Source organism: Gadus chalcogrammus, chromosome 14, assembly GCF_026213295.1.
Source record: "Gadus chalcogrammus isolate NIFS_2021 chromosome 14, NIFS_Gcha_1.0, whole genome shotgun sequence".
Classification (NCBI taxonomy): domain Eukaryota; kingdom Metazoa; phylum Chordata; class Actinopteri; order Gadiformes; family Gadidae; genus Gadus; species Gadus chalcogrammus.
In genome coordinates, this window is record NC_079425.1 from 22,293,732 (window position 1) to 22,320,007 (window position 26,276).

The window sequence follows — 26,276 nt, forward strand, 5'->3', positions numbered from 1 at the left end:
CATATTACCACATAGAGGCTCTCTACTTCAATAGAAATTCACTAATCACTGTTAAAACTGCTTGGTTAACAGTGCATGGATTAACTCATGGTAAATTGACATTACATTTAAGACGCTTTCATCCAAAGCGACTTACAGTAAGTACTTTTGTCAGAAGAAGGAGAAACAACAATATATCGCCGTCAGTACAGTAAGGATGTTCATAGAACCAAGTGCCAAGCACTAACCATCGCTAGGTTAACCCATTCCCCTATACAACAAAGATAGCTAGGATAAGATGCTAAACAACTAAGTACCTTTACTTAATTTAAATTAAGTTAATGCATAAACTAGCCTGCATAGGGGAATATAGCAATATATCATTATATGTGTTTATCATCACACACATAGACTAGTTTTCCATTTTAAGGAAGGCAAGTCCACTGTCGGCGAATCAACTCCCCCGGGGATAATCCCATCCTCCGCTGGGTCTCATCTAAGCTGCGAGCGACAGCTGGGCTGTGGCGGCAGACCTTGTCAGCGAAGTGCTGGATGATGAAGGCCCGGTTGGACAGGCGAGGCTTCTGGAACAGCGAGCAGGTCTTCAGGTGGGTGTTGTACAGCTTCTGGGCCCACGACTCGTCCGAACCCTTTGGCATCTGGGGGGGGGGGGGGGGGGGGGGGGGGATGGACAAGCGTCAGAACCTCTCGCCTGGGATCGATAAAGCATTATCCCATCTTGTTTTTAGAATCTAATTGGTTTTATTCATTCCACCAAACAGCATTTGGCATCGAGGGAATATCGGATTGGAAACATAATGTAAGCGGATCATGGATGACTCCTACTTTCCTTCGAGGGGACAACACTAAAAAAACTGCAAACAGTACACAAGAGTGTAGTCATAGATCTGTTAGGGTGCGTTAGCATTAGCATGCGTTGGGGTTAGGGAGCTGAGGAGGGTGAGGTGAACCTTGCACTCCTCGTCCAACAGGTCCAGGACGCCCATCTTGGCCTCGATCAGGTTGATGCATGGCTGGTTGTCGTAGAAGTCGATCAGCGTCCACGGAATCTCCTCCCTCATGTACTCCTCCTGTTCCAGCTTAAACACATGCTGGGGGAGCGCACACACACACACACATAATTAAAAAACAAACACACATATATACAAACCAAACACACACACACACACACACACATACAAACCAAACACACACACACACACACACACACGCACATAAAAAACACAGACATACATAAAAAACACACCAAAAAAATAAAAAAAATAAAAATAAATACGCATATATAACCAAACAGGTATACACATATATAAAACCACACACACACACACACACACACACACACACACACACACACACACACACACACACACACACACACACACACACACACACACACACACACACACACACACACACACACACACACACACACACACACACACACACATATAAAAGAGTTAAAGTGAGAGGTGTATGCAAATATCACCAATATTCCTTGCGACCAGATAAAAACAACACAGAATCCTCACACACAATAGTGTTACAAGTGAGAGGTGTATATTCCAACAGTGTTTGCTGACCATGTTGAACTGCTGCTGAAGCTTCTCGTTGGCGTAGTTGATGCAGAACTGCTCGAAGCTGTTGATCTCAAAGGTCTCAAACCTGTGGTGGGAGCGGTTGAGGGAGAAAGAAGCGGAGGTCAGGCATCTACATCGGGTAGACACTCAATATTTATTTTTTTTAATTCGATTTTAAGGTTTATCCTTTTTATTACTTAGTGAGTAAGAAATTAATGTATGGGAGAGAGAGGGTAAGACATGGAGCAAAGGACCACGGGCAGTAATCAAACCCGGGTTGCTGCAGTAAGGACTGTCCCTTAATAGTACGCGTTCTACATGGTGAGACACTCATTGAGGAAATCGATCTAATGTATCATCATCATCAACATCATCATCATCAGCATATCACAAATCGACACTGATCCAAATTCAAACCCAAAGACTTTGAGTGAACTGATCACATCGAGGAACAGAATAACCTGACTATATAACACCATGTAGATTGCAGCAAATAATATTGGGTCTGGTAGCCTTTTTTTTTTTTTTTTGGTCTATGCATGTCGTAATATAAAAATTTAAAACTGAAAATAAAATCATCAAAAAAAAAGAAAAGCAGAACAAGCCAATCATGTCTCCACAAACGAGAGGCACCTTGTTTGTTCAGTTTTCAGTTTTTTTCACGAATAAAAAAATAAAAATAAAATAAAGTAAGATAAAATAATAATAATCCAACGCTCCGCTCCGCCGTACCCGTAGATGTCCAGGACGCCGATGAAGGACCTCTGCTTGATGTTGGTGACCAGCGCCTTGTTGACGTGCTCCACGATCCAGCTGAACAGCTTGGCGTACACGTGCTTGGCGAGCGCGTCGCGGGCGTTCACCGCCTGCAGCCGCGGCACCGTCTTGATGTAGGTCTCCGTGGCCGTCCGCAACTTCCTGTGGCACAGCCAATGGGACATGTCCTGGTAGGACACGCCCACCAGCTCACAGAAGGCCGTCAGGTGGCTGTTGTTGGGCTGAGGTGGAGAGTTTAAAACCGTTACTCCGGTGAACATGTCGATCTGAGCCATGACTTCACCAAGACTTAGCTGTGAAGAATATTGTGTCATTATCAGCAGGGCAATATAAACAACAATATCAAATGTGGTGTTGTCTGATATATTTCCTCCTGACTTATAGTTTCTCACTTTTCCTTAAGTAACGTTTCATTCGTTCTACCTTAAACCATTAAAATCAATGACGTGAACGAATGCTCAACTATCTTTGCAAATATATCTATAGGTTTATCAAAATGGTTGAATGTCTACAAGGCCTCTGGTGTGCATGTAATGGCTCCGTTTGTGTTAATGTAAGGTTCTTTGTCTGCGGTAGGTCATTAGAGGTGACCTTGTTTTACCAGTGATAAAACCATCCTATCAGGTGTTATAATCAGTTAGTATACATGCAGAACACTAGGTCATGCCTTACAATGACGCACAACACAAGATGCACAGTACAAAAGCAATTCTCATTCTCACACATGAACAGCCGCGAGCATTAACACATGAACAGCCACTTGCATGAACACATGAACAGCCACTCACATGAACACATGAACAATACATTAACACATTAACAGCCACTTACATTAACACATGAACAACACAATAACACAAACAGCCACTCACATGAACACATGAACAGCCACTCACATTAACACATGAACAGCCACTCTCATGAATACATGAGCAGCCAATAGCATTATCACATGAACAGCCACTTGCAGTAACACATGAACAGAAACCTAGCAAGCCTCTATTTGCTCTTTGCCTAGGGGCTCTACCAATCGTAGACCAGTGTTGTGGAGGAGGGCGGGGCTTACCGGGATGACGCTGCTGTCAGAGTCCCGGTCCTTCACCTCCACGTTGCCAAGGTGCAGGATGGCAGCCAGGACCTGGAACAACCCCATCTGGTAGGACTCGTTCACCCCTAAACACACACACACACACACACACACACACACACACACACACACACACACACACACACACACACACACACACACACACACACACACACACACACACACACACACACACACACACACACACACACGTATATTTGTATAATATTTTATGGATTTATCGACGCATCTCTATTGAAATCACGCGTCTTGAGCCCCCCCACACTAAGCGACAATCAGAGCCAAGACTCCAACTCACACACACACACACAAACAAGTATGTGTTTGTGGATGCGTGTCTGTGGTTGCGTGTGAGTGGTTGCGTGTGAGTGGTTGTGTGTGTGGATGTGTGCGCGTGGAGGCGTGGTTGTGTGTGCGTGTGCGTGCGCGTGCGGCGTCTCACCCAGCAGCGTGAAGGCGTGCCGCGTGGTGCTCAGCTCCTTGGTGTCGTCCACGCCCTCGATGACGGGGCTGCGGCCCTGCCGAGTGTACAGGAAGTCGTTGGCACTTCCTGCAGGGAGACGGGAGAGGCGGGAAGAAAACGAGGTGTGAAACGTTAGCCGTTAGCCGTTAGCTGCTACCCAGCGCTCCTTCCTACAACTAACCCTCAGCGAGCCTCATCGGGCGGCTGTGAGTTAACTCACCCTGAAGCCTACTGGAAGGATGGGGGGTGGGGTGGGGGAATAATAACTTAAAGTCGCTATGTGTAGCATTTCAGCTAGCGCGTAGCTTTGATTGATTGAATGATTATATTGATTGAATGATTATATTTATTTCAGGCATGTCAATAAAAATATCCAAAGCACGAAAAATCTATGAACAAAAACGACGTCAAAATTATTTCACAAGTAAGAAAAATATAACATTTAAAGCTTTAGTTAACCAGGACATCGATAGGGATTTCGTTTTACGAAGTTAAGACAATCACATCCAATAACTAACACATTCCACAAATAATAAATGCATGCCAGCCCGAACCTCCCTCTTTGTTAACAGAAATCGACACTCTGAGTCTGAACCCTCCCACTCACACCCCCCAGCCAGCCCAGCCAAGTCACTGGTCACACGCTGCCCAGTCATTTAGAATGGACAGGAGTCCATCATTTAGTTACTTGATTCTGATGGTTTCTCACACATTGCAGAGACTGTAACATGTTATTTCTTTCAGTTTGGATGGACAGATGGATCAGCCGGGTAAATAAATGGACGATGGAAGTTTTTATAGGCATTCACATTTTTTCAAATCGCAAAATGAAAGTATTTGGTCATTTCAACAGGATAAAGTGGATCCTGTTGCCCGGCAACAAGAGCCTTCGGTTTTACAGAGACAACCCCTGCATTTATTCTTAAATCTGGAAGTCACAAGACTTGAGGAAGATAATGTACACAAGAGCGGCAAACCGAGAGAGATTAGAGAGAAAAGAAGGAACGAAAAGATGAATGCCAACTGAGTCAATTTAAGTGACAGTGCCAAGAGTGAGCTAGTGTGTGCATGTGTGTGTGTGAATCAGTTCATGTGCATGTGTGCATGTGTGCCGGTAAGCAGCATGAGCAGGTGCGTGTCCACAGTGGGAGCATATGAACATGGCGTCTGGTCAGCCAGAACAGACTCCTACACGATAACTCCTTCATGTCCACAACACGGATCCAGGCACTGCTAAGAGTGCTAAGGTTGGTTTTAGTTCTAACATTATTCTATCAACACAGACATTTACATCGACCGCCTGGCGTTATAGTTGATTTGCCTCGGGTGTACTGTGGAGTGGGTAAGACTGTTTTATTAGCAGGCTAGTATTGCCCGTTGCCATGCGCTAGCCTAGCCCGAGCAAACTCTGCAACTAGAAGGACTGAATGAAATGTGTTGAAAACTGTCTCCAATGATAAAGAACACTAAGGCTAACTTGGGAATCAGGCCCCATGACCAAAATTCCCTTTAAGTCCAGCCTATTTTTAATTGTCTAATTTGTCTAATTAATATGCTTGGTGTTTGAGTTGTGTTTGTTGTGTGTAAAAATAACTTATATGTGCTTGTAGCGGAGTTTCTTATGCTTAATTTGATATGACTATTTCTACATAATAAGGGCAGTGTTCCCCAAATGTGGGGAACCTCGAGTTTAAGAGGTTAAAGAATGCTTGTTATTACGTAATGCATTAGCTCAGAGGAACCAGCAACGGGTCAGGTTCTGAGTGAAGGCCGGGTAGTGAGTTGGTTGGACGGGTCAGGTACTGGCTGCAGGGTGGTAGTGGGTTGGTGGGACGGGTTGGTTCTGAGTGCAGCGTGGTAGTGTGTTATGGTACAGGTCAGGTTCTGAGTGCAGCGTGGTAGTGTGTTATGGTACAGGTCAGGTTCTGAGTGCAGCGTGGTAGTGTGTTATGGTACAGGTCAGGTTGTGAGTGCAGGCCGGTATTGTTCTGGTGTTCAGGGTGAGCGTGAGCAAGACCTACCCAGACGCAGATCCTTGAGTTCAGGCAGGTGAGCCGAAGCACACAGCTGGTAGAAGATGTGGTAGTTCCTCTCCTCGTCCGCCTGCAAGAACACATCCCACACTTAACATACGGCCAGGACATGTTCACGAGGACCCGTGAATGTTTACGACAACCTATAGAATCGTTCCAAGCGTGTAGTGGATGAGTGGTCTGAAAGAGTTCATTCACTGTGTATGCTTTTAACCAGGACGGATTTTGACTTAAGAAGTCCAAAAAATTGAATCATACGTTTGGTTCGTCCGGTATCAAACCACACCTAAACACCTGTATTGCCTTCCCTTAGTTATGTAAAGAACACAAACACACACCTTAAGCATGTCAAAAATGTAAGGCAGAGTTGTTCCTCATTCCTCAGCCTCCGTAACCACCAGCCATTGAACCTCGAACACAGTGTGTGTGTGTGTGTGTGTGTGTGTGTGTGTGTGTGTGTGTGTGTGTGTGTGTGTGTGTGTGTGTGTGTGTGTGTGTGTGTGAATAAAAAAATCCTGTTCCTCATTCTCTACTGTACATGTTCCGGGATATGGGAGAACCGGCCCTGCTGCTTAAACAGGACTGTGCGGCTCTAACTGGATTCTGCAGCTCAGCACGAAGGAGGAGCAGTTATGCACAGTGTCTCGGAAGGACAACATGAACAAATATTCAAAACAAACCACCTAACACTAACAACAAAAAAAGGATTCTCTGCGTTTCCTGTTAACGAGAAAGCTTCGTGATTTACGTGTACAGTAGGAGGAGGGAATAAACATGGTTTGTTCCTGCAGCAACATCCATGTCTTCACTGCATGTCTCCGTTGGTTTGACCTACATAATATCATTCATTATTTCGAGTTTTGAATGTTCTCGCAGCACTAGAGAGAGGGAGGTGTGTGAGGCCCAGACGAGCCTCAGACAGAAGTCGTCTCATAATCAGACATGGCAGCACGAGCAGACGAGGGCATAATGGCCGCCTGTGACGCCAACAGGGGCCCCTCTTATCCTGTCCGGGGGCCCCTCCCCTACGAGGGCATGAAAGAGTCCTGCTTTAAGGAACACCGTGAGGGAGTGAGTGAGTCAGAGTCAGGCCAAGGGCTGGGAGGATTAAGGGGAGGGTGGCCATACTAGCATTCATCCTCATTTATCATGGACAACCTCTTAGTGATTCACAAAAAGAGAACATTGAGGACTAGTCTGTAACGTCTACTCCTATGTAAATCATGTTCTGCCCGATGAAAAACCCTGCCTTCTGTCTGTGTTTTTAATTATTGTCCATCGCTTATTATACACACACTCAAGATCCTTTAATTGTTCAACATTTCAACACAAGTTAAGTGATTAACCATCAAGCCAGTGTGTGTGGGCGTGCGTGTATGCGTGTGTGTGTGTTTAGCGGTGTGAGCGTGCATGGGTGACGTGCAAGAGCGTGAGTGAGTGAGTAAGTGAGTCAGAGAGAGAGAGTCAGAGAGAGAGGGTTAGAGAGAGAGAGAGAGAGAGAGATAGAGAGCGAGAGTGTTGGCTGCTCACCTGGAACACCACGCGGGACTTCTCAAGCAGGTAGGTCCTCATGTTGGCGCCGATGATGCGGTAGCGCGGGTCGAAGCCGATCTCGATGTACTTGCCGAAGCGACTGCTGTTGTCGTTCCTGGTCGTCTTGGCGTTTCCTATGGCCTGGGAGACAGCATGGGAGAGCGCAGGTTACCAAGGGAGACAGGATGGGAGCGCGCCGGTAACCAAGGGAGACCGCATCCCAAATATTGCCCTGCCCGATCAGATGACATATCTGTGTTCAGACAGCCAGTTTAGGTTTCCATTTTGTTTTGATTCACGGTGAAGACGGTTCATATTCAGGTCTGGCCAAAAACCTTGGTTTTTGGTCATTAGATTACATCATACAAATGTGGATATAGACATGTTCCACTACCGCTACCGCTGCCATGGAGCCAGCTCGGAGCTCACAGACTTAAGACAGTCTGTGTGTTAGAGCACAGAGCCTGCTCAGAGCTCACAGACTTAAGACAGTCTGTGTTAGAGCACAGAGCCTGCTCAGAGCTCACAGACTTAAGACAGTATGTGTTAGAGCAGGGAGCCTGCTCAGAGCTCACAGACTTAAGACAGTATGTGTTAGAGCAGGGAGCCAGCTCAGAGCTCACAGACTTAAGACAGTATGCGTTAGAGCAGGGAGCCTGCTCAGAGCTCACAGACTTAAGACAGTCTGTGTGTTAGAGCAGGGAGCCTGCTCAGAGCAGGGAGCCTGCTCAGAGCTCACAGAGTAAAGATAGTGTGAGAGAGCATGGAGCCAGCGGAGTTCAGGCTGCAACACAGGCTCTGTGTCCAACTGGGGCAACAAGCAGGCTTTCAGCTTGGCAGGTATTCCCATCCGGACCTTGCATTAGCTGAAACCAGTGCCCCCCCCCCCCCCCCCCCCGCTCTGAAGTCCTGTCAAGGGGCACAAAATAAACATTTGCACCAGGCATTTCACCATGATGTTACGCCATTGGCTGAAACCACACGTCCACGTCACACACACACACACACACACACACACAAACACACACCCCCTAAGCAAAAACATACAAAACGCACACACAGTGACAAGCGAGCGTGCTAAATTAACAGGGACAAAGAATCCTCTATTCAGGCGGTCAGCTGCTCTATGATTGGTGGATCAACGTCAAGTGTGCACTGAAAAGAGGCCGATGACACCATTGAGGGGTGTGTCTTGTGTTGGAGTGAGGAGGGGAGGGGGCTCTTAGAGGGAGGGGGAGGGCTGCCATCTGGGCACAGGGGAGATCTGTCGCTTGCTCCCTAATCTCACACACACGCACACGCACACGCACACACACACACACACACACACACACACACACACACACACACACACGATCAGCTCTGGCGAGAGATCTAGTCGAGAGTGTGATAGATTCAGATTTAGGGTTAGGGTTAGAGTGAAAGAAGAGGAGAGTGAGAGAGGGGAAGCGAGAGGGACATGGAGGGGAGAGAGAGAGGGGAAGAGATGGAGAGAGGGAGAGAGAGAGAGACATGCAGGGGAGAGAGAGAGAGGAAGAGATGGAGAGAGGGAGAGAGAGAGAGACATGCAGGGGAGAGAGAGAGAGAGAGGGGAAGAGATGGAGAGAGGGAGAGAAAGAGGGACATGCAGGGGAGAGAGAGAGGGGAAGAGAGGGAGACAGGCAGGGGAGAGTGAGAGAGGGGGAGAAAGGGAGATAGGGAGATAGGGAGATAGGCAGGGGAGAGTGAGAGAGGGGAAGAGAGAGGGAGACGGGCTGGGGAGACGAGGTGACCAGCGAAGGAGGGAGAGGAGGGTAACGGAAGTAGTCAGAGGAAACAGCAGCGGGGCTGAAGGGGACGAGGGAGGTAACCATGACGCTCACCTCCATGATGGGGTTGGAGGCCAGCACCTTCTGCTCCACGTTGGCCTCACTGGTGGTGCCGCTGACCGTGGCGAAGTACCTCATGGCGTACTTGGCCGACACCGTCTTCCCCGCGCCCGACTCCCCGCTCACGATGATCGACTGGTTCCGCTCGTCCCTGGGAGAACGCACGGCCGCGGCAGGAAGTGACGAGACTTGACGATGAGCATAGGTGTGAGTGTGTGTGTGCACGTTTAAACCCTCTACTGAATCAAAAGGCTTCTGTAGGATTTCTGCCAATTGTGAAAGGACCCTAACCTATAACATACATTCTGCATTTGTTTGAGTCTTTTAAGACGGACAGACAGACAGACAGACAGACAGACAGACAGACAGACAGACAGACAGACAGACAGACAGACAGACAGACAGACGGACAGACGGACAGACGGACAGACAGGCAGATGGACAGACAGGCAGATGGACAGTCAGACAGAAAGGCGGAGAGACTGTCCACTGGGAGTCTATTTCTAGATCACTTCTGACCTACAAACCTAGAGAGGAGAGGATGGTTGCAAGCAACAGTAAAAAGTTAATTCTACTTAGGTGACACCCACCCACCCACACCCACCCACACCCACACCCACCCACACCCACCTGGCCATCTGCTTGTAGGCCTCCTCTGCCACGGCGAATATGTGTGGGTCCATGTCTCCCATGTTCTGCCCGCTGTAGGCGTTGATGATGTCAGAGCCGTAGATGGGCAGAGACTCATAGGGGTTGATGGCCACCAGCACGATGCCTGCATCGGGAACCAACAGAGGAGGAGATGAGAGGAGCACGCGTTGGGCAGGGCACCACAGGCCAACGATGCACGCTATCTGTACTCCATTTACTTTTCATTACATTAGGAGACCATTTGGATGAGCGGCAGAACAGCTTAGGGCGAGAGAGGCCTCTACAGGCGGACTGCGTACAACGGGTCGGAACCCAGTCTGGGGTGAACCCGTTTGGGATGTGAGGTCAAGCAGCCTAACCACTCGATTAGCATCCAGCCGTGGTCCGTTACCTCGTGTGTGTGCGTGCGTGAATGTGTCCGTGTATGTGTGTGCGTGTGCGTGCAATTGTTATTGCTTGGCACTTGGTTCTATGAACATCCTTACTGTACGGACACAGCATATTGTTTCTCTTTCTTCTGACAAATATACTCATCGTAAGTGGCTTTGGATAAATTGCTTCATGTAAATGTGCGTGTGTATGTGCGTGCGTGCGTGCGTGCGACCGAGTGCGCGCGTGCTCACCGCAGTAGGTGTAGATGAGCTTGGAGTCGATGAAGCGCACTTTGAGGTTGTGGAGCACGGCGGGCTCGTGCAGGTAGCTGAGCGCCGTGAGGTCGTTCTCGCCCACCAGGATGTCCGGGTTCCGGAGGTAGGGCAGGTTCTTCGTCTTGGGGTCCAGCTTATGCTCCAAGTTCTGCATTCGTTAATTGTTTTTTGATCAAAGGCAAAAAAGGGCACGGATATCAGCTTTGGGTTGCAAACAGTAGGTCAAAGTTAGCCCACACACACACACACAAGAAAATGGGCACGTCAAAAGGGGACAAATCACCACATGATTCGTCATCTGTATTACAATAAAAACACACAAGCCATTGAATGAATGAATTAATTGAATTAAACTCCACTCACATTAAAGTTTCTGAATTGTAAGAAGACAATTAATTTACATTTCTGGGTAGGAGACGGAGTCTCCAGTAAACCCCCCTCGTTGAGACAAACTACCCTTCTGTTGGCCACTGATTCATTGTATAACTAACGATTACACTGATTATTATTATGAGTTATGAACCAGCTCTGTTTAGAGGTCTTGAAACAGCCTTCAACACACGTTTCTTACATAATGTGAGCAATGTGACACGTTTCTAGGTAGAATAGTATATTAGGGGATGTGGGAAAAACATGTGGGAGGGGTGTGACTTGATCAGGATGATACTGAGGACAGTGGCAGTAAGCTCTGCACAGCCGACAGGAGGAGGAAGATCACGCCACAACAGGATTATTACTTCAACTGAATACCTGCCCTGGACTCTCCTTTTGGTAATCCGGCCAGCACCCCATCCCCGGTTTAAAATGTTTTGTCTGTATGAATGCATGTATGTATGTCAATTATGGCAGCCATTGCACTCTGATCATCCTTGGAAGGAGGGCTCCCCAACTCTGCATTCCTTCTCCAGATTTCTTCCTTGCTAATAAAGGGAGTTTTTTTTGCCCTCTGGGGTCTAGGGTCAGGGGGGGGGGGGGGGGGGGGTGGGGGTCATAAATATATGGTCTGATAAGCCCTTTGAGACGCTGCCCGATATTAAGGGCTATACAAATAAAATAAAACGTTATTGCATTAATGGTTGGGTTGAATGCTTGCCCACTTGGACTTGTGAATAATTTATCTCTTTTAGAGGATTTTAGGTTAGGATTTTTTTCTTCACATTTAACTTATTTAATTTTTAAATGAGAGGGGTAGAAGAGGAAGGATTGCTGTTGTGCTCTTTCCTCTCAACCTTTGACCTTACCGTTCCATCTTCCAGGGCAAGCTGCAGGGAGCCGTCGCCATCTTCGTAGTTCTTGGTGAGCGCAGCCGACTTCCAGACCTCCTCTGCATCAGGTATCCACACCCGAGCCAACTAGGAGAGAGAGCGGGAGGGAAAGGACACTGGTTAGCACAAGCAGAAACCCTGGAGCCGAAGATAATCAGGATGTTAAATATCAATGTTAGTCCAGAGCGTCATTTGGGGCTGTCACAATATGTCAAGATCCAGGCCCTAAATAGCACATCATTGATTGACTCGTATGATTTTAACTGTTAAAAACTAAATGAAATTACGTTAATTACATTGCATGTGCCCTCAGCTGCTACCTTATGTCTGATCGTTTCAGAGATACATATCATAATCTCATTTTGCAAATCACATCAATATGAAATGGGATATGGGGACAATCCCAGCATACCTAGTCTTCAGTAGTGACCCTCGGCCTACTGTGCATTCAGTTACCCTCCCTGGTGCTAATGAACGTGGCCCCTAGGCCTAGATAACATATTCCTGGTGGACTCAGTGAGAATAAACACAGACTGCTACTGTGGCGCTGGTGTCACTATACAGTGCTAGGAATGCATTATTGAATGCTCATGTACACGTCCTTCATGGAGGCCCCTGGCATGGAGGACCCCATGCTGGCTGGGGCCCCCAGGGTGGAGGCCTTCAGCTGATCTCAGACATGTGGGAAACTAACGATCACATGGCTGAGCCCTAACTCATGCATGGCGGGGCTCAAAGAATCATTCACACAAACACACACAAAAGGTTGTGCATGAGAAGGCCATGTATGTATTTACAGTATATTTATGTATTTACAGTATATGTATGTATGAATGTATGTACAATGTATCTATCTATATAACTATGCACACACACACACACACACACACACACACACACACACACACACACACACACACACACACACACACACACACACACACACACACACACACACACACACACTCTAATCTTTAGGTCAAGGAGGATTTGGTCCTCTCAGGGCATTTAAATGCCTCTTGCTTTGATAGAACTCCACCTTAGTAGAACATATTCAGCGACGAACAAACTCAATGCTCAATAGTGCCGCTAACATCAGCAGCGATCCTCGGAGCACTAGACTATTCCCAGAAATGTCTGACAGCTTGGACTCCTGGAAAAAGCGTGTTTGTTTCAACGGCAGTCGTGATGATGTCACTCAGGGCAGCGGTGAGAAAGGCTGCATTGTACCACCAAGCAAACATGTCTTAGGTTCGGTGTGCAGGCGCTACATCATCACCCATCACCTGAATCATGACATCACGTTCACATGAGCGAGGAGCAGGAGGGAGGGGGAGAGGGAGGGAGGGAGAGGGGGAGGGAAAGGGAGATCTGAGGATTAACTCTCGTAGACCACATGCACCAGAGCTCATTCGGTAGCATGAGAACGGAAAAGAATGTCAGGGGAGAGAGACGGACAGGCTTAGCGGTTTGGGAAGTTATGAGATGCAGTACCCTCTAGTGTTATTACTAGTCTCATCACCTATGTCCTATCACTATGTCCTCTCTCCTCCTCCCTCCTCCCCCTGTCCCCAGCGAGAGCTGCCTCAAAACAAGGGCTTAAAGAGGAGACAAGAGAGTGACATGAGGAGAGGAGACAAGAGAGTGACATGAGGAGAGGAGACAAGAGGAGGGTTTGAGTTTATGGGAAGGTAGCAGGGACGACGACGGCAGAAACAGCATCACACCTCCTTATGGTGTGAATGACACACACACACACACACACACACACACACACACACACACACACACACACACACACACACACACACACACACACACACACACACACACACACACACACACACACACACGTGTGAATTAATTCACTAGAATGCTGATCCCTCTGTTAGTGAGCGCACCCTCCTCTCCTCTCCGAGTGTGTGTCCGACTGAGGTTAACCCAGCTGAAGAAGTGACAGCTAAGGTCAACCATGACATGCGACGACATTCTGACAGGGGTTGGTAGCCTGTAGATTAACAACCTTGTGTTGATCTGAATCAAAGATGATACTAGTTAGGACAGTGAAAATAATTGTGGGTATGCGTTACTAGATACTAGTCAGGCCAGACTATATAGCAGTGAGAAAGCAATATTTTTAGATTAAGAGAGACATGCACAACAAAGTGCATCTGGCTTATCAGGACATGTCATTGATGGATGGATTGAAAAGACATGATTGGCCAAATTCAGAGCACAGTACCTCAACACCCCAAAAGTCCTACATCTGTGGCTCTTGCAGGCCGGTAAAGTCATTTATTTTGGCCTGCAGGAAATTATTGGATAGCATACCTACGTACATCGCAACCTTGCACGCAATCTGCCACAAGGAGAACTACAGTTTTTGGAGGAAGGCCTGAAGGGATCATTTTGGTTGGATACTTTAGCCTACTCTCTCTCTGGTTGATCCGGCCTACCCTACCTTTAAAACATGCTTGAGGGAGTGGATTTGCAACTTCCTGTGATAGCATTGCAACAAGAGAGGCAGGATCCAACATACACAGATCTTTGATGTCCAATGGCACAGAAAAGAAAACAGTATCGACCTGAGTCAAAGGATCTTTTATTTAATGAAATGTGATTACTGGCTTAAGATGGTCTACTCCCTGATTCCCCGCCCTACGTATTATCTGCAAACCTCTTGTTGCTTCATCTCCCTGAACAGAATGTGCAGAAAATGTGTTTGATTGGACCGAGTGCATTATGATGTTGCTGTCCAAATTGTGCTCTAGCCTGTGCCGGTCTTCCGTGTAGGAATGTTAGGAGAAAACAAATGTTGTATTTGCCATTTAAGCTGAGTCATTACACAGCTAATGCTTACTGTCATCACATAATGTGATCAGGAAATTACTTTTTACTGATCATGGGAAAATCCAGAAATGCTTGCACGCTTATGAAATCAATCAATAACAATTTAATCCATGTGAAGTACATCAAATTCAAGGAAGATAATTTTATCCATTATCATTCTATTTTTCTATCTATTGAAGATCATTTTTCAATAGATAAAAGGGAACAAATGGCACATATGATATAGGCCTATAACCACTGTATAATAACCACATATCTGTCTATAGTTGATCACATTAGATATGTACATGAATCCTATTCATAAAACTAGTTTTCTTTTAAAGTAAACCTTGAATGAACATGGTCACTGTTATTTCCCATAACATTACCAATTAGTGAGAGGAGGAAATCTGGGGAGAAATGTACATTCAGAGGAACTCGGATCCACTCAGTAAATTGGCAGAGCCTGGGCCCTCTTAGCAGCAGCACCGCGGTTCACAGATCAGACGGGAGATGAGAAGCTAGCGCTGAGGCTGAGGTCCTCTGGCTGCTGTTGACTTGGCGGCTGGTCGGCCTGTTTCTCGAACTGAGAGAACGAATTAGGACTGGATCATTCGGCTTAGTCTGGGATCAACACCGGCTGATCTGATCCAAGTCAACCACACCGCCACGTAAATGATATGCCCACACACATGTATGTAACGTGTGCATGCATGCACGAAAGCACACGCATGCACACACAATTAACCTTTACCCCATACTGCAACAATTTGTTTTCGTAGTAATATTATTAGAATTCAGATGTACATGGAGTATATCTGAAGAAAACAAACTATATGATATTGCTCTTTTGTGCAAATGATCCATGATATTTAAACTAAATACATGATATTGAACAAGAACAATATTCATTTTTGATCATCCTGAAATGGATCTTCAGCTCAGAAATGTAGTTTTTGTTGGTCACCAGCCTATGAACTGGTGCCATGGTATCAGCTCAACTACCAATCCTACATCTACAACTTTGTACATATCTTCAGTCTCAATAAATCTGTACGAGGCAGTAGGTGACCAACAGCACAGCAGAACACTGCAGATGTAGAAGTTCTGCCAACGGCGCAGAAGGATGTTCGTACAATCAACCTGAGGTCTTGGCCTTGCCAGGACAGAAGTCCAAACCAAAACATACTATTCATGAATTAGACTTCATGAACATGAAACACAAACTCATTTGTGCTTTTTAGGGCCCATTCTAAACGCGTATGCCTGAACCTCTTCCCCTGCTGGATGACCTTTGAGTGGACTGGGGGTGGGGGTATGAGTGTGAAGGTCACAGAAGGTGACTTTAACGCGTGAAAAAAGGGTGACCTCGAAGGCGGAGAAGGTCAGAGGACAGAAGCTAAGGGGGCTGCTGTGGTGGCCACCGGAAATGTTGACAAATCTTCACAAAGTCAACAGCAGATTAGAGGGAATTAGCCGCGGTAAGGCTGAGTGCTGAGCTTTCACTGCTCTGCCAAATGTTCCCTGAAGGCCTCAAGGGACTCAACATACGGGGCACCAAATCGATGCATCTTAAGGTCTTTCACATCAAAAGGTTTCTGGAGGAATCCAATTTATGCTATAAAACATGCTTTAACCATATTTGTTTTATCAATTTAGCAGGACAACCAAACTGCTAAAGTCAACGATGATAAATCACATTGTACTATGCATTGGCAAACATCACAAATCATTTATCTTAAGAGATATAAGGGAATCGTTTTGTATAGTTATGTAATAAAAAGTAAAGCGTAGGTTTATTAATAGTAGAAAGAACTTTGAGGCAGTCTCTCAGCACAGCACATTCAGGCTTTTGTGTATAACAGTAATAAACCGATCTTCAGCCAGAGAAGCCAACAGCAATACTGCTTCCAACTGTATCTGCTTGAATACACTACAAAGCGGTACTACATATTTCCAACAAGGCTCACAACAGGGCCCCAGAATGAACATCACATGACCCAACTCATGTGAGAATCTGCTGTTTTTCTCCTCAGCTGAGCGGACCCAGTCTGATGGCCAGCGTCACATAACTCCACGTTGGTCTTCTCTGGACTGGAACCAAGGGGGGGGAAAGAGACCAGCATCAGCCTAGTGATCAACCATACTTTGCCAAAGCAGATCTATGGTGGTCTCCTACCGAGAGCTCTGGTGAACCCTAGCTAGTTAGTTCAGCCAGTGCTGGGTCACTAGTCGCTACAAAGCTAAAGATGTCAGGACACCAGTAGATACAGGTCTCAGATACACCAGTAGTATCTGAGAGCTGCTGGACTCAGAAGTTCTATGTTCTATCTGCCTTTTTAACATTTTCTCAGACTTAACGCTGAAATTGAAAATGATTAAAATACATAATAATTGCATATCTGACATGAAAACAAGATGTCCAAACCCCATTTCAGGTTTTAAAACGTGACCATTGTTTCAATCAAAGTTCTAGTGTTGGGTCTCAAACTCTTGTGTCTACTGTCCAAGAGTCATCTACAGAACAGTACCAAAAACACAAAAAATGATTCATAGATTAGTCTGTATTTTTAACCTAAAAGGACATCCATCTACACGGCCATCACTGTAGAAAGGGTGTGTCAGAGCCTAGCATGTAGCCGGAGTGAGCTACAGCAAGTTAGATTGGAGAACATGTTAAAGCTGTGTAATGAAATAATCAAGCACCGTCCTTTCAGCCAAGTCAACTCAGAATCCATTACACCACATAGGTCTCGCACAGTCATTGAAAACAGAAGAAGAACTTACTTTTACGAACATATAATACAATTCCTGGTTCATATTGTCTCCAACAGAGTTCTATCTCATGCTGAACCACAGCCTGCCCTCTGGAAGACTCCAGCCAAGAACTCCACAAGACCGGACAAACTAATCAATTTCAACGGCAAAGCCTGGAACTTCCTCTCAGATGAGACCGTCTCATTGTGTCTCCAGACAGCGATCCTCGAAGTTCCCATGGAGACGTACTTCCGTCATAAAACCCTGCTCAGATTTGTCATGTGGGCCGTCAGTCAAAAGAGAACATCTCCCGCCCACCATCACATGAGTTCTAAGGGCAGACAAACACACAAACAATGCACAGACACACCGGGCTTTTTCATAAAGCTCTCTTAATAACGCCTGGTAGCTGACTGTGTCAGCAGTTAGATGGGAGGTTGATCGATAGGTTGATAGGTTGGTTTTTCCCTCAATTTTGTTCTTACAAAATTACATTAAAGCTCAATAAGAACATCACATGGAGACAAAATACATTTGATAGGCCTATAAGGTGGAGACACAATTTGGTAAATATAGGTCATAACTCAGTTTGGTCAACCTCACTAAAGGGAGCTTCGCCAGAAATTGTCCACCTATGTGTGTTTGCCAGCGTTCGACAATGTCTGATATAAAGACCCAACTGCTACTGGATCCACTGCGTACCTATGCAATTACTTTAACTGGGTTATCATGGTAATCCAATGCACATGTTTTTCATTAGGGCCACAAAAAGGAAAACACACTTTCCTAGATCTAGCATTCACCAGATCACGCAACAAAAGGTAGCCTCTAAAAATCTATTTTAGTTCTACTCTGTTATTTTATTTTCCTCAAGAAACATTTGTTCGGCGGCACATCCTCTATGTCCACAGTCCGTCAGGCTGTAGACAAACCACCTTCTGTTAGACGTTTTATTATGGGTTGCGTGTGCATTATGGGCTGTCCTCTAGCTTCCTCCTTCAGCCCTGGCCTCCATCTAGACTGCATCCCATCTACAAGCCAACGAAGAGGATAGAGGTGTTTTTTTTGTGAAAACCAGCAGCATTATTCTAGCACTATTAACTGCATCTACCAACTTTTCGATTTTTTCTTATTTACATTTGCTGTCAGTCAAACTGTGTTTTGATTTGGATGTGTTCAAGAACACCTTAGCTGAGAGCTTAGCACCAGGGGAAGCTACGACGATCGCACTCCGACGTCAACCCTCAACTCTCACAGTCAAATGCTTCCACCCTCGTCTCAGACTCCAGCCTCACTTCAAATGAATGCAGCTCTCTCCTAGTCCTGCATGGTCACAGCCGACATGAGCAGAAACCTGATGAAGCGACGTTGTGTACGGTGGAGTTCTCAGCGAGAGCCAAGGCTCATCAATGTTCACAAAGAGCAGAGTTGTTCCTCCAGCCTCCGATTAACCAGGGAAATCAAAAAGGGCGGTCTTGCAGCAGCAGCAAACCTCTCTCACACACCCACATTCACACTCACACTCATTTAAGAATAGAGCTTTCAATAAACCACAACATGAGACCAAGAGACCAGTACATTCCTGGTTGGCATTATCTTTTTGACCGCTCCCTCCCTTCAGGTTAACCCGATCAATTGGCCTCCAGCTTCCAGCTCTTGCCTTATGGACAAGATGGGAACGTCCCAGTAGGCATACTTTCATCAGCAGAGCAGTGACGACAGCTCTAATTGCACCATCAACGTGGTACCCGAACGCAGTAAAGTTGGTTTCACTTTGGATATTTGGTGGATATTCGTTTTTCTCCATTTTCAACAGCATATTCATTATTCACATGTTACAAGGGGTTAATGTTTCTGTTATTGGGGGACGATAAATAAAAATCGTCATCCTCTCATTTCCCGATACTTTATTCAAATGTGAATAAGTGCCAAAGGCTTTCCTTCGCAACTGCTAAAGACCGATTCATATCTCCGTATCCGGACGAAATTCGCCCGTCCATACCAAACGTTGTCTCCGGGCTACCCTTCCGGTTTCAGCGTTGTTATGGATGTTACGCAATACATCCTCTGGAGGGCAGTGATTGTCGTATCACAAATTACAGGCATCGACAATCGCAAACATGGCATCTGTAGAGGAGATGACTTTGCTTTGTGTCATCCAAAATTGGCAAAAAAAGGCGCAAAAAGTGTAGGCCTACGCGACGTTGGCATGCGACACCCCTCACCAACCCGCAGATTCTCTCCTCAAAATGTTGCGCCATTGTTAAATGACCAGTTACAACTCATTGCCAAGCAGGTGAACAATAAAATAACAAGGTAAGGTATATAGCATAATATAAGTATAAAACGTTCAACACAATATATATATAGGCCTACATATCAGTTATTATACTACTCTCGCTAATTTCGCGAATGGTTGGACTTCTGACTCTATGCTGCCGCCTCAATTTCCGTTGGTATTGCTCCGTTTCTCCCGGAGCACTCCGGATTCGAAAGCTCAGGGGTAACGGACCCATTGACGGACAAAACGACCTCCGGGACCAGACGAAAGGGTTCCTATCTGTATTTACCGTAGGGTGTGAATCGGCCTGTAGGGAATAAGGTTGGTTGACATCTGTGGGTCACATGGTCCATGAGCTATTCAATTTGGCAAGATACATAAAATGAGTATACCTTTTTTAAAAAGAGGACATGGAAAAATTAAGAGCGGGACAACAAAGTAGAGATGAAATTGGGTTTGACCTCTGTGGGTAACAGGGTCTGACAGCTGTCATATTTCAGACTTATTGAAAGGAATTACAAATAGTATTGTAATAAATGCAAGTTGTTGCATTTGTCCTGCTTTTCCTGCTAAATTGTCTCCACGATTACATAGGACAAATATTGGCCCTCCTTTTATTAAAAGTATCTCAGAAATGGAAATCAAAAGGATGTGAATTGTTCTTCATTGTCCCCTGATTTCAAAACAACAAAACAATTCTATCATATGGGACTCAGCAACTCATAGGCTGTTGTAAATAGTAGCACGAATATCCACCGACTAAAAACATCCAATATAAAACTCACTTCACTTTGGTACCCGAGCGACAAAGACTCATAAGATAGTTATACACGGAGGCTGACAAATCGTTGTGTAAAATAAACCGCTATACAAGTCGTTGTGTTTTATTTAGCCTAAGCTATGTCAAAATCTTGTCCAAATATAATGTGCCAAATGATGTAAAAGGGTAAAAGGGGCATATGACCGAGTCTTCTGAAAGGCTGGCACCGCCTATGCATCATCTCTGACGGCCTCCAGTGAGAGCCCATGCAGAATAACAAGGCCGAGCGGCGGACGCTCAATAACAACACCGATGGCAGAATAAACGCACAGGCTTTGCACACCAAAATAGACCAAATACACCGACTCAGAGCGTTTTAACTTGGTCTAAATAATCTGTCCCTGTGCGTTGACAGTCGGGACAGAAGCATGAAGTAGTGGTGGACCTCTGCCGCATCTGTGAGCTTTGTCAGCTGCACCCTTTGCAACGTTAAACCACCCATCTATATTTAGACCCTGCTGCACAGCATGCTGCTGGTCGGGCCGCTGTTATGGGAGCACACGGCCACCTTTCAAACCTTCCCATTCATTGGAAACCATCGCCGAGCACGCAAAAACGAAGAATTAATTTTGCCGCGTAAGCAGACACGCACACAAGCAGAAACACAAGAGTCGACAAGACACATACACACACGCATGCACAGACCCACAAACACAGCTGTGTAGAAAACATCTTAGCAGAATTGGAAAGCATGCCTCTCTTCAGACGAACATGCCAATGTTCATGACAGGATCAGCGGCATCGCAACGTTAGTATAGCCCTCCTTTACCTTTGTGTAAAGCTCCGATGCTGCCATGGTGGTGGTCTCGCTGTCCTTCCTAAATGCTACAAGATCAGTGAGCCGCGGTTCTGCATGGGAATCGGTAGACGGTCAATACTGGGACCAGAGGGCTAATATTTTTGATACTGTCTTAAAGACGTTGCATTATCACCCACATCACCTGAAAAGCCCGATTTTTTGGCGTCTCACTTTGCATTCTGGGTATGATGGATACAATGAATCACTGCCCGGGCTTCCTAAACCTGTCAAATGGCGCCCCACCGTGGTCACAGTGACGTCACAGTGTATGGGCGTGGACTCGGGAGGCAGTTGACAATTTAATATTAGATGGATATAATTTATATCGATAATATATCGATTATACCTCTCTCTGTATATATTTATATATATATAATATAGTTCATATATATATTTATAGACACACATACATATATTTATATATATATAGTATACACATATTATATATATATACACATATATATATATATATATATACACAGACACATTTATTTATATAGATATATTTGCAGACAAACATAAATATCGATTAAAAGTTAGACATCAGGGGGCAGATAACACTTAGCTCTAAAGAACATGACCCCTTTATAGGTTTATGTGTTGACTTACCAATGAAACCTATTCATCTTAAAAAACACTTTTTACAAGACCAAATTCAGAAAATAAAGGCGTCTAAATGGACACATTTGTGCAAAACTATTTTATTTACAAAACAAAATGGCACAACGTGACAGCCGGGCAGCCTGTACATGCACAGCGCAGGCAGATTCAGTGCTCCACAACTCTGACCGACGAAGAGGGCAAACAATCAGCAACAGCTCTAGAGCTGGCCCTGAGGGCCGGTCAACCTATCATCAGTCTGGAGGTCCTGCGTTCTCTCAACCACTGCCGCCACTCTCTCCCATTATGTTAATCTGCTGGCTAGCAGTGTGGTGGTCCCAGCTATCGGAGCATTGATCTATAAAGTTATGCATTCTCTTGATCTGATCACTGATCTGTTACCATGACTGGGAGAGCTCTGCAAATGAGCGGCGTTTGATATGGTGAACCACGCAAGGACCAAATTGTGCAGAGCAAACATCATTAGTCCCGACAGCAGAGCCTTTAGACCACTGACACCCATGTGATCCATCAGCACACACGTGTCAATGTTCACATCCTCTGCGGCCTTCTCCCCGCCTCCCTCACGCACCTCGAAAGCCACAACATTTCACGTTTGGTTTTAGAGCATCGAGAAATACCAGCAATAATAACGTTTGATTAGCACATTAGTTATTGACTCTGCTAAGCTACAATAGCTCTACATTCATACAGCCTACTGTGCGTTCAGGGTCCTGAGCCTACCACGAGCATGAGCCTGCTATGTTTATGGGTCGGGCATTGGGATGCAGTTTGGATGTTGACTTTTGACCGGACGGTGGACAGAAGTGCTCCAGTCTGTGATTAATTCCTTCTGTAAAACAATACCTTTTAAATTCTGCACTTTTGAAGAGCAACAGGGATCCCGAGGGACAAAGATGGGAGTTGCAGAGACAGCGGTTAACAGGGTTAATTAGGTCAGACTTTACACCCTCTTCAAGGTTGAATATTGAAACAGACCTGAAGGTACTTCCTTCATGCCACTTGCAGCCCCTGATTCTGTTGGCATATACGCGTGTCCGTCTGTTCAGAGCGCTAGTGTTTCAGCTTGGAAATGTAAGGTCTTATTCTAATGGAGCCCTTTTGACCCACATGCAGTTTGGTACAACACCATGGCCTCTGACACGTAGTCTGTCTTGTACACCCACGTTCTCCATTATAGAACAGAGGAAAGAGGAGAAGAAAGGAAAGAAAAGCATGTGATCTTTGCCACGATCAGTGGAGGTGGTTAATATTTGCAGTGAGTCACTAAAGCACATTAGGAGCATAATTTAGGACATACAGTGAATTATACAACTCTAAAGTAAAAGTTACTAAAAGCCGATGTCTTCCTTTGTGCCAAAGGGGGAATATGTACACTTTGATAAACAATGGAGGGGTGTCTTTATACTGGAACCCTCTGACTACACAAGAAGAAACTGGGTTCTCATTCTGATCACGTCAACCATAAGGATGGCAGGACTTTCACAGAAGCATACACATGCGGGCAGTGGATCAAGGGAGAAAACAGGGATAGGAAAACAAGTGCGTCAGCTTGGATGAGGAGGGAGAGTAGAGGGGAGAGAGGAAGGCAGGAGGACCCAAACAGCAGGTGGGAGTGCTGGGAGGGGTCTCGGGTTAGCCAGTTGGCTTTCTGATCGCTAGGGTTACATTTGGGCGGGGTCAGGCCAAGGGACTGGTTGTATTATGGGAAGCGTGCGTGTGTGTGTGTGTATATATAAGTGTGTGTGTGGGGGGGTGTATTTAAGTGGGTGTGGGTGTGTGTGTAGGTTCCTGTGTAGGTGTTTTATAGGAGTGTGGAGAGGTACAGGGAGCTGATGCGGGGCCATGGTTCTTGCTTTGAAGGGAACTCAGCCGGCCAGTTTGCTGGCCACCAGGGATGGTTTCCTCTGGGGCAGGTCTTGTGGCGTGGGGATGTGGTCTCCCGTGGTGATCTCAGTCTTCTCCGGAGCAGCTGTTGGAAGCTGCTTGTTCTTGATCTTGGCTTTGGCCATGTTGTAGTCGCCAGAGTCAAAGTACTTTTGCTGTGGAGATAATGAAACGGCGTTAGTGGTGGCAATGTTTTGGGTTCTACCTTATTTTTCAATTCAAAAACGTACAGTACATGATTTTCAAACTTTATTAGAAGATTCCAACCGGTCTGTTTGAGCAGACCAACGTAGCCGTTTCTCCCGGCTTCACTAAAAGTTTAAAGAAATTACTTCCGTGTACAGATTCTGCCTTAGAGCATATAGCGTGCCGCCTGCAACAAATGTAAACAATAGCAGTATAGAACTTTGGTGTGTTGGAATCAATGTGCGTCATCAGTACAGAGATGGGGACAGGAAGCCAGGAGAGACGGATGTTACAGTTTGACCACACAGACCGGTTCTTTGTGGCGCTTGTTAACCCATTTCCTTCATTGCAGAAAAACATCCCTACTTGAACATGAAGTCAATCATGAATAATTTATTGCAAATCAGATGCTAAGAAAAGTAAAGCACATTAGTTGTAAGATGGCTCTTAAAGATGTAAGCCGTTGATTAAAGTATTAAACACATTGTTGATAGTGGGGCAGGGATTAAAACATATAATTGCATATCATTCAACATGTTTAAAAGGCTGGTTATTGATTTCCTCTCCAGGTAAGGTAATGAAGTCATTTAGTCAAGTCGTAGAATATTACTTTACATATATATTAGTAAATAAATTGTTGCGTCATATATGCTGATAGTTATTTTAAAATAACTGAAGAGGTGAACCACTTACTCCCTTCTGCAGCCGCTTGCGGAGAAGATCTGAACCTCCGGGTTTATGTGCTAGACTTGGATACCTGGACTTCAATTTGGCCTCTTCTGCCCTTTCAGGACTGATCACCTTTTCATCCTGAAAAAGAATATGAATGTCAACAGACAGTGACTTGTAGCGATATTACATGTTGAGTCTCTTGATGATGTCAACACTCGCTAACTCAGTCTGATTTAATTTCAAAGTGACAGGTTGAGTCTCTTGACACGTCAATATTATTTACTTCTAGTGGTGAAACATGTTGAGCCTAGGCATGTCAACATTATTGACTTGTTGGGCCTCTTGACAACACGCCTATCTCGTAGGGAGTTGCAAACACCCAACACAAGTCATGCAGAAGCCATCTTAACATTCTTTTCCCCATGTGATGATCAGTTTTGCTGCGGGCAACGCAGTCGTAGCGCGTGCGGGTTCAGATATGCACGACTAAATCATGTTGGGCCACACTGGGCCAGGAGAAAAACGATTGACATGTCAACACAAGCTACATGTAGTGAGGAGACATGTTGAGTCTCTTGACATGTCAACACTAGTTACTTTAGTTATAAAAGGCATGTTGGGACTATTGACACGTCAACAATCTCAACATCTGACCCATTCTATTCCCAATGTGATGATCAGTCGTGCTCCGGGCAACGCAGGCGTAGCGGTTGGGTTCAGATGTGCACGACTAAAACATGTTGAACACTGGGCCAGGAGAAACACGACAGCAGAGCTGATCTGTCCTCGTTCTGCCGTTTGAGATAAGATACGAACAACAGTCCGCTGAACCTCCAAGCCAGGGCCAACATGTTTAAAGACAAGACATGTAGGCCAAGATATGTAGGCTAACCCTAACCCCGCGGGCGGACAGTCCGTGCGGGTCGATAGCAGCTGGGCTAACGCTACCGGTTAGCCGTGTACCGATGCCTATGTATTGATTATGTAGCAACCATTTAACTGATCAATCCAAACACCGGCCCGCCCTTCTTATCGCTCGACTGACACGACTACTGACCTCGGCACGCATGTCAACACGAGAGGCTAGCAGCTAGGGGGCCGAGGAGGCTAGCAGCTGTCAAGCTAAAGTATATATGAGAGTTAGCTTGTAGCAATTAGCCACTGCTAGCCAGGGCACCGTTAGCGTGACAATGAGCTGTCAACTTACTTTCTCGTCGACCTCGGCCTCTTCCGTCACTTTTGTCTCCTCGGTATCCTCCGACATGATGTTGATATCAGACCTATTCAATTATATCTACCTAGCTAAGCGGTATGAGATGATTAGCTTAGCGACACACAGATACTCTCTCACCGCGCTCTTTCCGTCCCCATAAGAAGCTCGCGGACAGTCTGTTGCTAGAGCGCGCAACACGGTAGCCTGGAGATATGACGTCACGTTTTCTGCATAAGTAATGAGGTTCTTATAATGGGGCGTCGAGCTGGCCTGCTGCTGCTGCTGCTGA

The 26,276-nt window shown here is 45.8% G+C and overlaps 2 protein-coding genes across 6 annotated transcripts in view; both read right to left on the minus strand.

Annotated features, from left to right (window-relative positions):
* Nucleotides 1-21,762, minus strand: part of myo5aa (myosin VAa) — a 51,975-nt gene extending 30,213 nt beyond the window's left edge. For 2 of the 5 annotated variants that reach the window (XM_056607850.1, XM_056607847.1), the window contains exons 1-13: nucleotides 17,539-20,972; nucleotides 11,899-12,009; nucleotides 10,634-10,805; nucleotides 9,990-10,134; nucleotides 9,354-9,510; nucleotides 7,489-7,632; nucleotides 5,947-6,028; nucleotides 3,905-4,012; nucleotides 3,421-3,527; nucleotides 2,310-2,575; nucleotides 1,581-1,662; nucleotides 951-1,091; nucleotides 513-638 (exon numbers count right to left, since the gene is read on the minus strand). In XM_056607850.1, the coding sequence (XP_056463825.1) occupies nucleotides 513-638; nucleotides 951-1,091; nucleotides 1,581-1,662; nucleotides 2,310-2,575; nucleotides 3,421-3,527; nucleotides 3,905-4,012; nucleotides 5,947-6,028; nucleotides 7,489-7,632; nucleotides 9,354-9,510; nucleotides 9,990-10,134; nucleotides 10,634-10,805; nucleotides 11,899-12,009; nucleotides 17,539-17,571 (1,674 nt within the window). In that variant the 5' untranslated portion in view covers nucleotides 17,572-20,972. Of the gene's footprint in view, nucleotides 1-512; nucleotides 639-950; nucleotides 1,092-1,580; nucleotides 1,663-2,309; nucleotides 2,576-3,420; nucleotides 3,528-3,904; nucleotides 4,013-5,946; nucleotides 6,029-7,488; nucleotides 7,633-9,353; nucleotides 9,511-9,989; nucleotides 10,135-10,633; nucleotides 10,806-11,898; nucleotides 12,010-17,538; nucleotides 20,973-21,378 lie in introns of those variants that run through there. The other 3 variants (XM_056607848.1, XM_056607849.1, XM_056607851.1) reach the window with 3 other exon arrangements.
* Nucleotides 21,763-21,903: 141 nt separating this feature from the next.
* Nucleotides 21,904-26,188, minus strand: LOC130403136 (cAMP-regulated phosphoprotein 19-B-like). The gene is made up of 3 exons (XM_056607322.1): nucleotides 25,982-26,188; nucleotides 24,796-24,912; nucleotides 21,904-24,071 (listed from the first exon to the last, which is right to left on the minus strand). The coding sequence occupies exons 1-3, from the start codon at nucleotides 26,036-26,038 to the stop codon at nucleotides 23,898-23,900; spliced, it is 348 nt and encodes a 115-aa protein (XP_056463297.1). The 5' UTR covers nucleotides 26,039-26,188; the 3' UTR covers nucleotides 21,904-23,897.
* Nucleotides 26,189-26,276: the final 88 nt, after the last annotated feature.